The following is a 14766-nucleotide window of genomic DNA, read 5'->3' as shown; positions in this document are numbered from 1 at the left end:
CAGAAAAATAAATAAATAAATAAATAATACCACTCTTATTTAACTTTGGGGAAATATAAGGGTTTTTCCATTTTTAAAATATGTTAATTTGTAATGGGTTTATTATTTTAATGAATTAATATATATTTTTTTAATTTCTCAGTTTTAATTTCATTTCTTTTCTTTTTTTGTTTGTTTTTGAGACAGAGTCTCGCTCTGTTACCCACGCTGGAGTACAGTGGCCGGTGACATGATTCCGCCTTACTGCAACCTCCACTTCCCAGGTTCAAAATTCTCGTGCCTCAGCCTCCCAGCCCAGCCTCGGGCAGACACCACCACACCCAGCTAGTTTTTGTATTTTTAGTAGAGACAGAGTTTCTCCATGTTGGCCAGGCTGGTCTCGAACCCCTGGCCTCCCAAAGTGCTGGGATTACAGGCGTTAGCCACCACACCTGGCCGAATTTCTAACACAATAAATGTTGATAGGTATAATCCACGTAAGCTTTTTGGACTCCTCAATAGTGTTTAAGAGTATAAAGGGCTTCTGAGACCAAAAAGTTTGAGAACTGCTGATCTAGGGTCTTGAAAATCATCTTATGAAGCTTGGACTTTATTCTGAGAATGATAGGAAAAGAAGCACTGCAGAGTTTTAAGTAGGGGGTCCAGATGGTATGTTTTAAAAGGATGACTCCTGGCCAGCCGCGGTGGCTCACGCCTGTAATCCCAGCACTTTGGGAGGCCAAGGTGTGCAGATCACTTGAGGCCAGGGGTTTGAGACTAGCCTGGCCAACATGGCAAAACCCCATCTCTACTAAAATTTCAAAAATTAGCTGGGCATGGTGGCGCACGCCTGTAATCCCAGCTACTTGGGAGGCTGAGGTGGGAGAATCACTTGAACTCAGGAGCCAGAGATTGCGGTGAGCCCAGATAACACCACTGCACTCCAGCTGAGCGACAGAGCAAGACTCTTGTCTCAAAAAAGTGGGCTGGTGCAGTGGCTCATGCCTGTAATCCCAGCACTTAAGGAGGCCAAGGCAGGGAGATCACCCAAGGTCAGGAGTTCAAGACCAGCCTGACCAACATGGCGAAACCCTGTCTCTACTAAAAATACAAAAATTAGCCTGGCGTGGTGGCAGGCACCTGTAATCCCAGCTACTCTGGAGGCTGAGGCAGGAGAATGGCTTGAACTTGGGAGGTGGAGGTTGCAGTGAGCTGAGATCACGCCACTGCACTCCACCCTGGGGGATAGAGCGAGACTCTGCCTCAAAAAAAACAAAACAAAACAAAAAAAACTCCTGTGGGTAGATGTTTGAATCTGCAGAAGACATGATCAAAAGAAGGAAAACCAGAGAAAAATCAATAGATGATCAGGGCCTGGGTGAGGGCTGTGGTCCCAGGATAGAGAGGGACGGAAGATAAACATGTGACAACTAGGAGACCAAATGCCCGGTACTTGGTGCGTGGTGAAGCCTCCAGTTATGCCACCACAACTGCCAATTTAAGGGGAGATGCTGATGTCTGTTCTGGACATGCTGCACTGGGGGCATGTGGAGGTGGCAGCCATACCCACTGGTCAGCTCTGAAACTCTGGAGAAAGGTATAGGCCACATAGCTGCTTCAGGATCACCAACACGTGAGTAGTAACTAAAACCCAAGGGCAAACCCGACACAGGAAAAACGTAGAGTTAAAGGAGGTGCTGATCAAGGATAGAACTCAGGAAGACCGTTGCTTAAGGGACAGGTGGAGGTCCAGAAGATCACAAAGGAAATGTGAGAAACAGATGACTGGAGACGTGGACCCAAGAATCAGGTGACTGTGCCTCCAGGGAAGCCAGGACTTTAAGAAGTGTCAAAAACAGCTGAGAAATCTCCACTGGATCTCTCGACATTGAGGACATAGTGACCTTAGCAAGAATGTTTTCGATACATGAGAGGAAGGAGGCAAATCACATTGCCATGGGAGTTTTTATAATTAGAGATTTAATTATGTTTACAGGAAGGAGCCAAAGAGAGAGAGAGAGTGAGTTTGAGAATCCAGGCAGAAATGTAAGTAGGTCAGGCACAGCCCCTGCTCTAGAGGTCAAAGAGGTCATTACTATGGTTGCCCAGGCCGCTGCCCACACAGGGGTGCTTGGGAAGGAGCACTCCCTTTTGCTAGTTGAATTACCTTGAGGGGAAGCTCCCTGCAGGCAGCTCAGAACTGTTGCTTACAGTGGAGACCCAACCAGGAGGGAGTTTTCAGCCCAGAGAACAAAGAACCCCAGTCCAGCATTTCCTACTAGGACCTACAGAAAGATACAGCTTTGCCTAAAACAATGTGTGTGTTCCCATCGGTTTCCCCCAAGAAATCCAGTGAGAATGTTCCCCTCTCAGGCCAGAGGGCCCAGAAGACATCAGACCTTGGAAACTCAATTTTCAAAAAGTATCCATGCCTGATGTAAAGGAATTGAGAAAGAATCCCAAGCCTCAAAGCTGTTCTTTGTAGCCTTATTTATAGTACTTCCAATTTTATAAGTAACCCGGAAGCCCAACAGAGATAGCAAAATGACCCATAGCTCACATCTACTGGTTGGAATAAAATGCAGCCATTGAAAACGGTGGTTATAGAAATTGTTGCAACAGGGAAAGGGGTATGGTAAAATTTTAACTTAAAAAAACTAAGCTCAACTTCTAGTATACAATCTGATTACAACTGTGAAAACAGGCGAGAATGGTTAGGAAAGAGACCATGAATGTCATCGTGCTAATGTTGGGATTTTGGGGTGGGGTGTGGAGGTTTTCCTCTGTCTTCTAAATTTCTAGTATTTTTAATAAGGAAAAGAAACAGGTTTATTTTTATATTTTTGGCAAGTGGTGACACCTGGGGGTTTAGACAAGGGTTGGCTGCAGGCTCATTCTGGCACCTCCAGCTCTGATCAGTCATGGCAGCCACAGTCAGTACTGGCAGGTTGTATTAGAAGAGACCCTCCCTTGACACTTTTCCTAAGGCAGATGAAAAGTAAAAAAATTGATAGCCGGGCATGGTGGCGGGTACCTGTAATCCCAGCTTCTCAGGAGGCTGAGGCAGGAGAATCACTTGAACCCAGCAGGCAGAGGTTGCAGTGAGCCGAGATTTCACCACTGCACTCCAGCCTGGGTGACAGAGTGAGACTCCATCTCAAAAAAAGAAGCAAAAATTGAAAATCAAAAAAAGACCCTCCTTTCAGTTGATTTGCAGTGGAAGTCTGGGAGCACCTCTTTTAACAGGGTTGTGAGTGCTGTTCCTGTATGTTTAAGCCATCCTATCTCATGACCACAGCAGCCTTTCCAACATGGCCACACCCACTGAACTGGCAGGAAGAACCTGTTTTTTCAGCACAGCCTCCTGTTTTAGTTAGAATCCATAATACAGAAGATGAATTAAAGCACAAAAGCTCGACGTCTCCACTTCTGACATTTGTGCCACTAATTAGTTTCTGCTTGGTATTAAATTCCATCTTCTCTGTCTTACTTTGAAAAACTTACATAAGTGTAAATACAGTTCTACATATCCAGATTTTCACTTCAGTACTCAGGAGTGGAGGTGCAGTTTCAGTATCTGCCCTGAGCATGTGACCAGTGCTTAGATGCCACATTTATACCCTCTAATATTGCATTTTGTTTACATAGCACTGTAAAAGCAAATCTGCTCAAAGGAGGCTCAATTAAAAATGCAATCTTCAAAGTAATGAGCATTTTATCATCAAATATCAGTTCCATCATAGTTAAATGAATTACCACCTCCACCCATTGAGTCCCTGCTATATGCAGAGATATATGTGACATATAAGGATCACTGACAGATGCTGTCCCCTCCTTTACAGCCAGGCAAACCTTGGAAGGGACAGTGCCTTGCCAAGGTCCCACAGCTGAAACATGGCAGAGCTAGGATTTCATCCTAATTCTAACTTCAGGAATTATGCTTTTTTTCCTCTATATCTCAGGCTTTTGTTAAACCTTAATTTAAACAGAATTTAACAATTAATTCAAAATAATTTGAGCTAATTGGAATATTAAACTTTGCATTTTTTAAAAGTCATACTAATATTTAACTTTTTCTTAGCTGATTTTTTTTTTTTTTTTTTTTTTTGAGACGGAGTCTCGCTTTGTCACCTGGGCCGGAGTGCTGTGGCACAATCTCGGCTCACTGCAACCTCCGCCTCCTGGGTTCAAGCAATTCTCCTGTCTCAGCCTCCCAAGTAGCTGGGATTCCAGGTGCGTGCCTCCATGCCCAGCTAATTTTTGTATTTTTAGTAGAGACAGGGTTTCACAATGTTGGCAAGGCTGGTCTGGAACTCCTAACCTCAGGTGATCCATCCACCTTGGCCTCCCAAAGTGCTGGGATTACAGGCTTGAGCCACTGTCTCCAGCATCTCAGCTATTTTTTACAACCAGTGTCTCAGCTATTTTTTACAAAGACAGCTAGCTCCTGTGACTTAACCCTGTTCCTGTGAAAACTGCTGGTGGTCTTGGAATTTTCAAGGGTAACTTGCCTACCTCTGATTCCCTCTAATGCCCCAGGACAGATGCCTGGTGGGCTGCAGCTGGGGAGGTCATTGGCCCCCTCTTCCTCTTCTACCTGAGATGAACTGTGAGGTGTCTGAGGCTGATCGTATCTGATAACAGGTGTTCTTTTGTTCAGTCAGTATTGAAGCGTGGGCAGTTCCTTCTTCCCGGACACCTATGGTGGAAATTTACCATGTGGCATAAAGTACTCATGTTTATTGACAGATTCATTTCCAGCAAGAGGTCAATGAATTGTTACACTTTAATATATAGGTCTTGGTCTGGGTGAAATTATGAAAGTGTGAATTCTGATTATTAGCTATTATTCTGTTGTGAAAGAGTCTCCCCATCCTGCCAACATTGCCTTCTGTGTAGTTCTCACCTCCATTCCTTTTCAGTGTCCTTTCTGCACCTGTCTAGCTCAAAACTGCACTCACTCCTACCTGGCTGACTACAGGAACTGCTTACCTCGCCTCCAGGCTCCAGGGAACGAGGGAGAACACCCTAAAACACAGTTCGCCCATTTCTTTCACTTGCCCTGCTTAAACCCCACTAGTGGCCCCCATCAGCTGGTGACTCCAGGCACTCTCAGCCCTTTGCGACTGTCCCTCTCCCTCCCACCTGCCTGCCACACATGACCCTGGTCTGCCCAGAGCTACCGTGGAGACCCTGTATGTTTGCCCATGCTGTTTCCTTGCCCTGTGGCGTCTTCCTCTTTTTCACCCTTCTCCACCCTCACCTTTACCCAGCTGACTCCCTGCCCTCCTCCAAAACTGCCGAGGTGTTAGCTCCTCCCAAGAAACTGTCCCTAGTGGCTCTTCTCCACCCCTGGCCAGGTGCTTCTGCCTTGGTGTCTCCACGGCAGCTCCCTGCGTTTACCTTCTTCACATTCATCATATTTGACTCTCAATGTTCATTTCTCTGTCCTTTGCCCTAGCCCATGCTCCTGACAGAGCCCAGACTGAGGAAAACTGCCCTTCTCGCCACCCAGCGAAACAGGGCTGCTAGTGAGGGGAACTCAGGGCAGAAATGCCCGCGGAGTGAGTCCGCCCCATGTCCCGTGGCCCAGCATGGCTGCTGATCTTAATCTGCACTTGCCCCCCAGGGTTCCGCTCACCACTCTTGCAGAGAGCAAGAAGGGGCTGTCTGCTGTGGCTGTCCACCGTGCCTCGGCCCAGTGATTAACTTTGCAGCTGTGTCATTGTTCAAGTCCAAACACAAGTGCTCCACAGAACGTTCTCTGCCCTCTGTTCTCCTCTCCCTATGGCGTGAGTGCTTTCACTGGAAAGGACAAACAGACCGGAGGCTTGCAGGAGAGTGGGGGAATGTTGGGACTCTTCCTCCTCCTCACCTGCTTCACTCTTCCTCAGATGGGTGCTGGAATGAGCCCTGGGGATAGGCAGAGGACACACACAGCCTCCACATGCAACCAAATACATTCAAAATTCAGAGGACAGAGGATTTGGGGTCACTTGTTTCAAATATGCAGCCTTTCAGGAGACTTGGCTTGGTATGATTTTGTTTGTTTTTTTCACGTGACTGTGCAGATGAACCACAGGCCTCCCCTCTGTCAGCCCACAATTGACATGCTTCACAGGCACCGTAGTCCCAAGGGGACAGTGTCAACACTTCCTTTCTGAGGCTCCTAGGCCGTGCAGACTACATATTACATGTGCTGTGTATAGATTGGGCTCTGCTTAAAGTGCAGGAAACCTTTTTAACAGTGTCTCAGTTGTTCAGGCAAAACATGCTTTAGTGCTTTGAGGTTTGGTTCGGTTTTGTCAGTGACAAGCAGGAGCAGGTGGTGTGGACAGTCCATAAGCTGTCTTATCAAAGTAGTCAGTGAACTCCGAAGCTTCAGGTCTGCAGGTCTCCCTAAGACCTTCTGGTTCTTTCTAGCCCCAGGCCCTGGTGTCTGTGTCTGTCGTGGCCAGTTGTCAGCAGGAAGGCCTCCTGGAGGGGGTGTCTCTTTGTCCTTCACAGCCCTGTGTCCTTTGTAGATGGCTGTGCTTGTTCACAGCATGGCCAACAAAGGTGCCTGCATTGTTCCTCCACACAGGGATGTCACCGACAAGATTCTGATGTTGTGGGGTAGATCCTGTGAATGTGAATATATACAGACGCACACACACATGCCTCTGTGTAAGGCCCACCTCCTTATTAGAAACACAGAATTTATATGTTAACAGAGTGATTAGCTTCCAGTCAGGAATTCTCACATTTTAGTAGCATGATTTAGAATCAGGCTAAATTTGTCGAGTGTCTGAAAGTGAGGTTTTTCAGAAATTATTAGGTAATTTTTTCAATTTAGGATTTATAGTCACAATTAGTACATCATAATGATGTTTCCAGGATAAAATACCAGTGGCTCAACTTTTCTGGCCACAAATGTACAACATATATCAGTTTATTTTTGGAGATCTGAAAAATTAGCTACTGTAAATAAAGTCCCCAAGAAGATTTCTCCGGGAAAGAGGTGAACTTACAGTAATATGGGTGATATATTATTAATTAATAACTATGACCAGCCGCTGCTTCAATTAAAAGGACAACGGATGAGAAGGGCTAATAGAAAGGATATGCTGAATTTTAATCTTACAGACACTAAGGTCTGTCGAAAGACTAGGGAAGGGCATTTCTGGGCATTTTGCAGGAGACCTCTATATTAGAGATGTCACCTGCTGCTCCTTGGTCTAGGAAGGTTTACTGAATACTGACTACGTGTCTCTCTTGGGCACTGTTCCTTTGCTTGCCAGTAATGGAAACCAACTTCAGTAGCTTAAGGAGAAAGATGAATTTCTTGGAAGGCCACAGGGGTCTCTTAGAACCCAAGGATAACAGTGCCGATAGGCCGGGCCAGTCCCCATGGGTCTGAGCCTGGGAGTCCCAAAGCCCCTCATCTTATTCTCAGTCCTTGTGCCAGTTTAGACAGCCCAGCATCTATGTCTCCATTTAGAAGAGGGAATCCGATTGACCTGTCTGGACACAAAAGGACAGGCCCAGATAATGCAGCCATGGCTGCAGGTATAAGACAAGCAGGTTCCTTTGGAAGGCCACGGTACCGTGTGGTAGGCCCACACAAGAAGTGTGCTTATGAAGACTCACCCAAGAAGGTGCCAGTTGAGCTGAGCCACCCAGGATCAGCAGGTCTTTCCCATGCAGGTCAGTGAGAGAGGACATCCCAGGCTTGGGGAAGAACGTGTGTAGAGGCTGGTGTGGCAGGTGGGAGTGTGCAGCACTCTGGCAGCCTGGGGCCTGTCGGGGCAGCAGAGTGAGATGAGGCTAGACCAGGAAGCAGTCCCAGAAATGACAGTGTCATCCTGAAGGTGGTAGGACGGGGCATGGAGAATGGGGACCTAGATCAGATTTATATTCAGAAGCTCTGCCCCCCGGAGTCGGTCGCTTTGTGAGGTGCCCGCTTTCCATGGCCCCCCGCCCTGCCCCTGTCCTCCCAGGGTTGAGATGACCTGAGGCCTTTGGGAGCAGCTTCCAGCAAGGTCTAAGACTGGGCTATCCCCTCTCCAGGCAGGAGTCCCCTCCCAGCACGAGCCCAGGCTGTGGGAGCCGCCTCATAATAGTGTGGCTGTTGACCCATCTCCTTCCTATTGCTCATTTATCTGACTTTAAACACAGTTAGTTTATTTTTAGAGTAATAATGTGGAGTTAATTAGCCTTCTCCCTTAAAAACGCCACCTTTTGCATGTAATTATCATATAGCAGCAGTTCTGTAAAGACTTCCTAACGTGGCATTCCCCTGAATGCATTCCAGAGTGGAATGGGACCTAACTGGCTGTTGAGTCTTTAAAATTTTCTCTTTGTCCATTTTATACCCAGCCTGTAATGAGAAAACGAACTACTCCTGGGAAGACTAGGTGCTGCTCAGCCTCCACTTGCTCTCGCTTGAATTGGAATGATAGGGGAGAACATATGGAGGCCCCCCCCATAGTTAACTCACCACAACCCCTCAACACAGTTTTCTCTCTCTGCAGGTCACGCAATATTTAAACTCACGTATCTAAGCAATCACGACTATAAACACCTCTACTTTGAATCGGACGCTGCTACCGTCAATGAAATTGTGCTCAAGGTGAGTGTTCCTTCTCGAACCAGAGACAGGGTAAGTGGGTCCAGCTTCTCTTCAGGCTGTTTCTGGCACGTCCGCAGCCCCACAGCTCTATACAAGGCTCCTGGGCCCAGTTCGGCAGAGGAGGAGTGTCACGGCTTGCCAGCCACCCGGGGGTGAGTGCCTGTGCCAGGGGCCACACCAGCCCCAGCACAGCTGCTCTGCACCTGCTTCAGTCAAAGCAGGACCCTTTTCAGTTTCCTCCCAGTCCCAATAACCCTGGCGCTTCCTGTATTTGTTTATTCCTTTTATGTACCGTTTATTTTCCTGCAACCATTGTCAGGAGCTCCTCGAAGCTCCTGGAGCAGACTCTGAGGAAATTATTATTGTTTTGAAGATACGTTAATTATGCTGAAGGTGATTTTAGCAACCTAAACATACCTAACTTTCTGCTAGACTTGTATGTCACCATGCCTAAACAGTATACTCACTGAGCACCTTCCGTGTGCCGGGCCAGGGCCTGGGATGCCACAGTGACACTCTGTCCCTGCCCCTGGAGAGCTTTTCCTCTACCGGAGGAAACAGGCATAAAACAGAAAATTACAAAGAGACTGTCGGTCTCAAAGGCGTGGGTGTGTCACAGTAAACTGACTTGGGGTGGAGGTGTGGAGGCAGGGAGAGCTGAACCCTGAAGGATGACTGAGAAGGCACAGATGTTGACCATGTAAGGAGAGAGGAAGCACCACAGACGGGCAGCCTGGGAATGGGCTGAGGCAAGGCAGGCACAGGGGGATGGGGGGCTGGCTGGGCTAGGCTGTGCAGGGCCGTGCAGAGTGGAGTGTGGCTGAGAGGAGCTCTGCTTGGCATGGGAGCCTCCAGGGGTCTTGCGGATTTGGGAGGTCTGGGATAGGACCCGAGATCGTTCATTTCCAAGAAGCGCCAGTTGCTGCTTTGGCCGCTGGTCTGGGCACCACACTCTGAGTAGCCCTGGACTAGGGGTCTCGGCCTCTCCCAAGCAGAGAATCCTTTCTTCAAGCCAAATCTTCCATAGGTTGATCAGATAGGAAAAGCAGCTGCTGTGGCAGAGCAGCGGCGAGGACCAGAGAGGGCTCCCCCACCCCTAGTTGTGTGACCCTGGCTAGTCACATCACCTTTCTGGGCCTCAGTGTCCCCACCTGTAAAGTGGGGATCATGGTACCTATGCTATCCCACCCCACGAGGGCTGCTAGAGTACAAGTCAGATGAGACATGGTAAACCTATGTAAGTTATCGTTCAGTCTCTTCTTAAGAGCTGAAGTCATCACATAATAGCAGAAGTAGCGAAGATATGCTGAGGGACTGCACAGTGCAGAACCTGGGCCAGAGGCTCCGCGTGTCCCATCACAGTGCATCTTCACAGCTCTGTGAGATCATGGGATAAAGTTGTTCCCATTTCCCAGATGAAAAGTGAGGCTCAGGAATAAAGTAGCAGAGCCAGGATCATGACTCTGGTAAGTTGGCAGAACCAGAACTTGCCCCCAGATTTGACAGATTTCAGACTTGTGTTTTAATTCCCCAGATATGCATGACCTAAGAGTTGAGTGGGAGATTTCAACGAAATAGAATTGCGATCCAGGAATATATTGAGACACATTCCCCACGGCTGCAAAAGATTTTCAAAAGGAGTAGGTGGCAATTTAAAAGAGCAGCTGGAAGGATAATTTGGAGCAGACAGAGTAGCATGATTAGCTGGATGAAAGGGAGAGGGTTCATAGACCAGCCTGATCAGAGCCCCCCACTTGGACCAAGGAGTGGGGACACAGGCCTGCCTGGGAGTGCTTGCAGCCAGTGAGCTTCCAGTTACCCACTGGAGCATCACAGACAGCACAGGCCCCTTGTGCAGAGTGTTCAGGGACCTGGCAGAGAAATATTCCATTACCCCGATAGGGGCTGGACTTTTTTTTTTATAGCCAGCATTAAAATATTCAAGACTTGAGAAGGATTCTAGTAAAATTATAATCCCGTGTTTGACATCAAAATAATTTTCACAACAGCAGATTGATGACAGAAACACAGGTTTATGACTTCAGTATGAGACTGTGGAAGATCAAGTGCAGAGAAATCATTTTACAGGTCCAAATGCTCCCTCGAAGCAGATGCTTCTCTGCAAAATCCCTGAGGTCTGTCACCTTCCCTAAAGTGTCTGTTTCCATATCAAAATATTTGCAGAAATATTGCATCATGCACAAGACTCCAGAAGAGTTGTAGCATACCCAGGCCTGATTTACTTAGAGCTAATGATCATGAGCCTGATGGAAGATGAGATAGTACTTCTCCCACCTCTGATTTTTTTTTTTTTTTTTTTTGGAGACAGAGTCTCACTCTGTTGCACAGGCTGGGGTATAGTTGTGTGATCTCTGAGCACTGCAACCTCCACCTCCCGGGTTCAAGTGATTCTCCTGCCTCAGCTTCCCAAGTAGCTGGGATTACAGGCACCTGCCACCAAGCCCAGCTAATTTTTTTCTATTTTTAGTAGAGAACGGGGTTTCACCATATTGGCCAGGCTGGTCTCGAACTCCGGGCCTCAAGTGATCTGCCCACCTCAGCCTCCCAAAGTGCTGAGATTACAGACGTGAGCCACCATGCCCGTCCCCATCTCTGATTTTTATAGCAATTGGAATACTTAGTTTTATCCACCATTCCTGCAGTGTCCTGAGTGTGTCTGTGAGCTTTGCACCAGTACCAAGCAATGGAAGCCCAGCTCTGTGTCCGGGAACTTGGCAGAAATGTTGTTGCCATCAGAAGCTCTTGAGGAGTCAGTTTAGACTCTAGTAATGCATGCCGTTGTTCTAGAATTCAGGAATTTTACATAAAATGAGAGCTTAGATGGAAATTGAAGGGAGGAAATAAGAGCCACAATCTGATGTCAAATAAACGATCACGAACAAGCAAAGCCTCCATCAAGCTTTTTGCACTTGTAGAAATAGGAACGTCTCCCATTTATTGAACACCAGCTACATGCAGTACATCTAATGTCCATTATCTTGTTTAATCTTCCTGACCGCCCTCCAGAATGTAGACATTGTCCCCATTTTATAGAAGAGGAGATGGAGGCCCAAGGTCACAGAGCACACAAGGGTGGAGCCTCTACTTGAACCTGGCCCGAGAAGCTCCAGAGCTGCCCTCTTCCCACCAAGATGTCACTGAGCTAAGCCATGGGTGGCCCCTAATTCCACAGGCTTTGAGATGAATCTCAGAGGAATTGTCGGGCTCTTCAAATCAGGTTCTTCTCGTGATCGAGTGATGGAGGCTGTGGCTTTATTGACCATGAAAACTCCCTATATTTTTATGCCTTAAGCTGTAAAATGCATTGAAAGTGAAACACTCTATAGTGCATAAAATTGTGCAAGTTTTAAGCCACAGCATATTAACCAGCTAATGGCAGACCAAAGGGCGTTTTTATCTTTTGATTATTACATTAATCTTCCATTAAAATTATCTATGTGATTATCACAAAGCACTGAAGATAATAAATTTGGGAAATAGTTGGCTTGTTAAGGATCATTTTAAAATGCTTTTGTCAAGTTATATGTGCCAGAAGTACACTGAAAACACTAGGTTGGCTGAGTGTGCAAACAATATACTCCAAAGATTGCTTTTATTAAGAATGATAAAACCTCTTATTTCCATACATTGTATTGTCCCCAATCATCAACCTGGCCCTGCGGTCCTCATGATTTATTGCTCTCAGCTGGTAACTTGGCGCGGCAGCGGGCAGAGCGTGTCAGGCCTTCTGTACTCACGCACCAGCCTTTAACGCCTGCTGCTCCAACCAGCAGAGCAGAAAGTTGGGAGGGACAGTGTTGAACCCTCGGCCATCTGAGGCGTTGCCATCTCGCGCTGCCTCCCCCGGGAGCGCTCTGGTTCCTTCTCGGAGTCAGCAGAAGCTCCTCTCCCTCTGGCGCAGGACACATGGCCCTCGGAAGAGAATCAGCAGAGGCAGTGGCTGGCCTCTCTTGTCAGAAATATTCAGCCTTCTAGTCAAAACTTTTAGGTACTTGCAGGTGAAGAGAAATAGCGTCTGTTCACCAAAAGCCCCAGCCAGAGAAGCAGAGGAGGTGAGGGGCTGCGGAGCAGGAAGGGGTGTTTGCCAAGCGCCTGACACCTTCTAGCTTTGTTTCCTTGACTAAATGATATTATTGTCATTGGCCTTGACTTCCTCACCTGTGCATGGGGATGACAGTGGCATCTGTCTCAAGGTCATTGTGAAGATTCCGAGCAGTGCCAGTTGCCACCACTGATTTCACACTGCTGCTGCCGCCCATGCCCAGGCACAGGCTGTCCTCTGCACTGGGGCGTGTGCATCCCACTGTAGCACCCCTCCCTGGCTCCTGCCACCTCATTTCACTAAGCCAGCTAAGCTCTCGCAGTTCGAGGGACACTCCCTTGCGGTGTGCCCCTGCTGTGCCTTGATGCATGCTGCGTCTCTCCTCCCAGTTGTGCACTCAAAACTCCTGTGTATCCCTCAAAAGCCAGCTCGCTCTTTTCCTCTGGAGCCTTCCCTCCTCCACACCTCCCTGATACCCAGCCCCATTCCTTGGTGCTCCTCTTTGCCTGCTGCAGTGCTGGTTCTGCTGCTGGACACTCACTCGCCAGGCAGCAAGCTCCCCAGGGCCAGGACCAAGTCTCAGGGCTGTAGCGCTGGGGAAGCGCCTGGCGGTACAGCTGCTACACAGAGTGGAAGATGCACATGTGACTCCGGGCAGACTCCTAGGGCTTCGTGGAAGCAGCAGCATGCAAAAGGCCTGAGAGGAGCCCAGTAGGCAGCCCCGCCCTTCACCCAGGGCTCTTTCAGCCCCCCTCACAGCTCTCACCCTGACTTCCGCGTGGCCTAGGCCACTTTGGCCTCCCTCTCTGAGCCTCTTTCCTTTTTGTCAAGTGAGCCCTGCCTGGCTGGGCACTCGTGAGCCCTGAAGGAAGCACTGTGGTGGGAAGCTCTGCGCCTGGCTCGTGGGAGGCTGGATGGAGAGCCTGTCTGGGTTTGCTTTTCATCCCTGTGTTCTCTGCCTTCACACAGGGAAAGGCAGGCTCAGAGAGGTTCTGCACTTGTCCAGGTCACACAGCAGGTGAGAGGCAGAGCCAGGCAGCCCAGGGCACAGCCCTCCGGGAGTGGCTCACGTCAGGAGGGAGCACGGGCTCTGGAACCTGAAGAGCTCGCTGCTCACCGACTGGGAAGCCTGGACTGGCCACTTGGCTTCTCCAAGCCTCTGTTTTCCCATCGTAGAGCGGAGGCTCTGGGCCCAGCCGCTGCCAGGTTGCTGTGATGACTGGACTCCTTCCACACGACAGCACCTGGCCCTGAGGCACCCGGCCCAGGTCAGGGCCTTCCCTGCCACCCCCTCCAATGCCCTGGGTGGGTAGGGAGCGGCTGGCAAGGTGACCGGGCTGTGTGCTCTTGCTTCTAGGTTAACTACATCCTGGAATCGCGAGCAAGCACTGCCCGGGCTGACTACTTTGCTCAAAAACAAAGAAAACTGAACAGACGTACGAGCTTCAGCTTCCAGAAGGAGAAGAAATCCGGGCAGCAGTGACACTGGCCTCCAGCCTCAATCTATTCCGTAGCTCAGAGCCTGCCTGCCAGGGCCAAGTGCCCTAGAGCCCACCCAGTGTCCTGAAGTCGTCCGGGGGAGGCCAGCCTCTGGCTCACTGGCACAGGGCAGGTAGGCTCTCGGGGAAGGTGTCAGGGGCCCCCTAGGAGGGAGCGCTGGGGACATTGCCATGGGACGGAAGCCTGCTTGGCAGTGGCTTTGATCAGCGATGCCTGGGGGTCAGACCACCCCCTAGAGGAGCCACGTGCCGCCCAGCCACCTTCACTGCCTGCCACCCTGCCCGAGGATGTACAGAGCCGTGCCCACACATTTCCTTGCAACTTGATCAAATTTCTTAAAGCAAACAAAGAACAAAAATGTACATTTCTGTTTTTCCTTTTAATAAACAGGTGTACTCTTTATCATGGTTGGTATGATGGACCATTCTTTGGGACGGAGGATTATGTTATTCTCTTTAAAGTCTGTTCCCATATTGAACAGGCAGATTGGAAAAGCTATGGTTCGATTTCTCAGAAGAAATGTTTAGGTCTTAGTCAATAGTTTTAACTATGCCATTTGTTTAAATGAGTGCATTTGCTTCGAGGGTAGTGTCTTACTAAAAGTTAGGAACAG

At 48.6% G+C, this 14766-nt stretch overlaps 1 protein-coding gene across 4 annotated transcripts in view; it reads left to right on the top strand.

Moving 5' to 3' along the window:
• The window catches only part of MAPKAP1 (MAPK associated protein 1), a 265429-nt gene extending 250874 nt beyond the window's left edge, over positions 1-14555 (top strand). For all 4 annotated transcript variants that reach the window (XM_058445074.1, XM_032165139.2, XM_032165137.2 and 1 more), the window contains 2 exons: positions 8493-8590; positions 14011-14555. In XM_058445074.1, the coding sequence (XP_058301057.1) occupies positions 8493-8590; positions 14011-14136 (224 nt within the window). In that variant the 3' untranslated portion in view covers positions 14137-14555. The remainder of the gene's footprint in view (positions 1-8492; positions 8591-14010) is intronic.
• The last annotated feature ends 211 nt before the right edge of the window (positions 14556-14766 follow it).

The sequence above is a fragment of the Hylobates moloch genome, unplaced genomic scaffold, assembly GCF_009828535.3.
Source record: "Hylobates moloch isolate HMO894 unplaced genomic scaffold, HMol_V3 SCAFFOLD_10, whole genome shotgun sequence".
In the NCBI taxonomy this organism is placed as follows: domain Eukaryota; kingdom Metazoa; phylum Chordata; class Mammalia; order Primates; family Hylobatidae; genus Hylobates; species Hylobates moloch.
The sequence above is the reverse complement of the archived record's forward strand: the minus strand, read 5'-3'. Positions and strand labels throughout refer to the sequence as shown.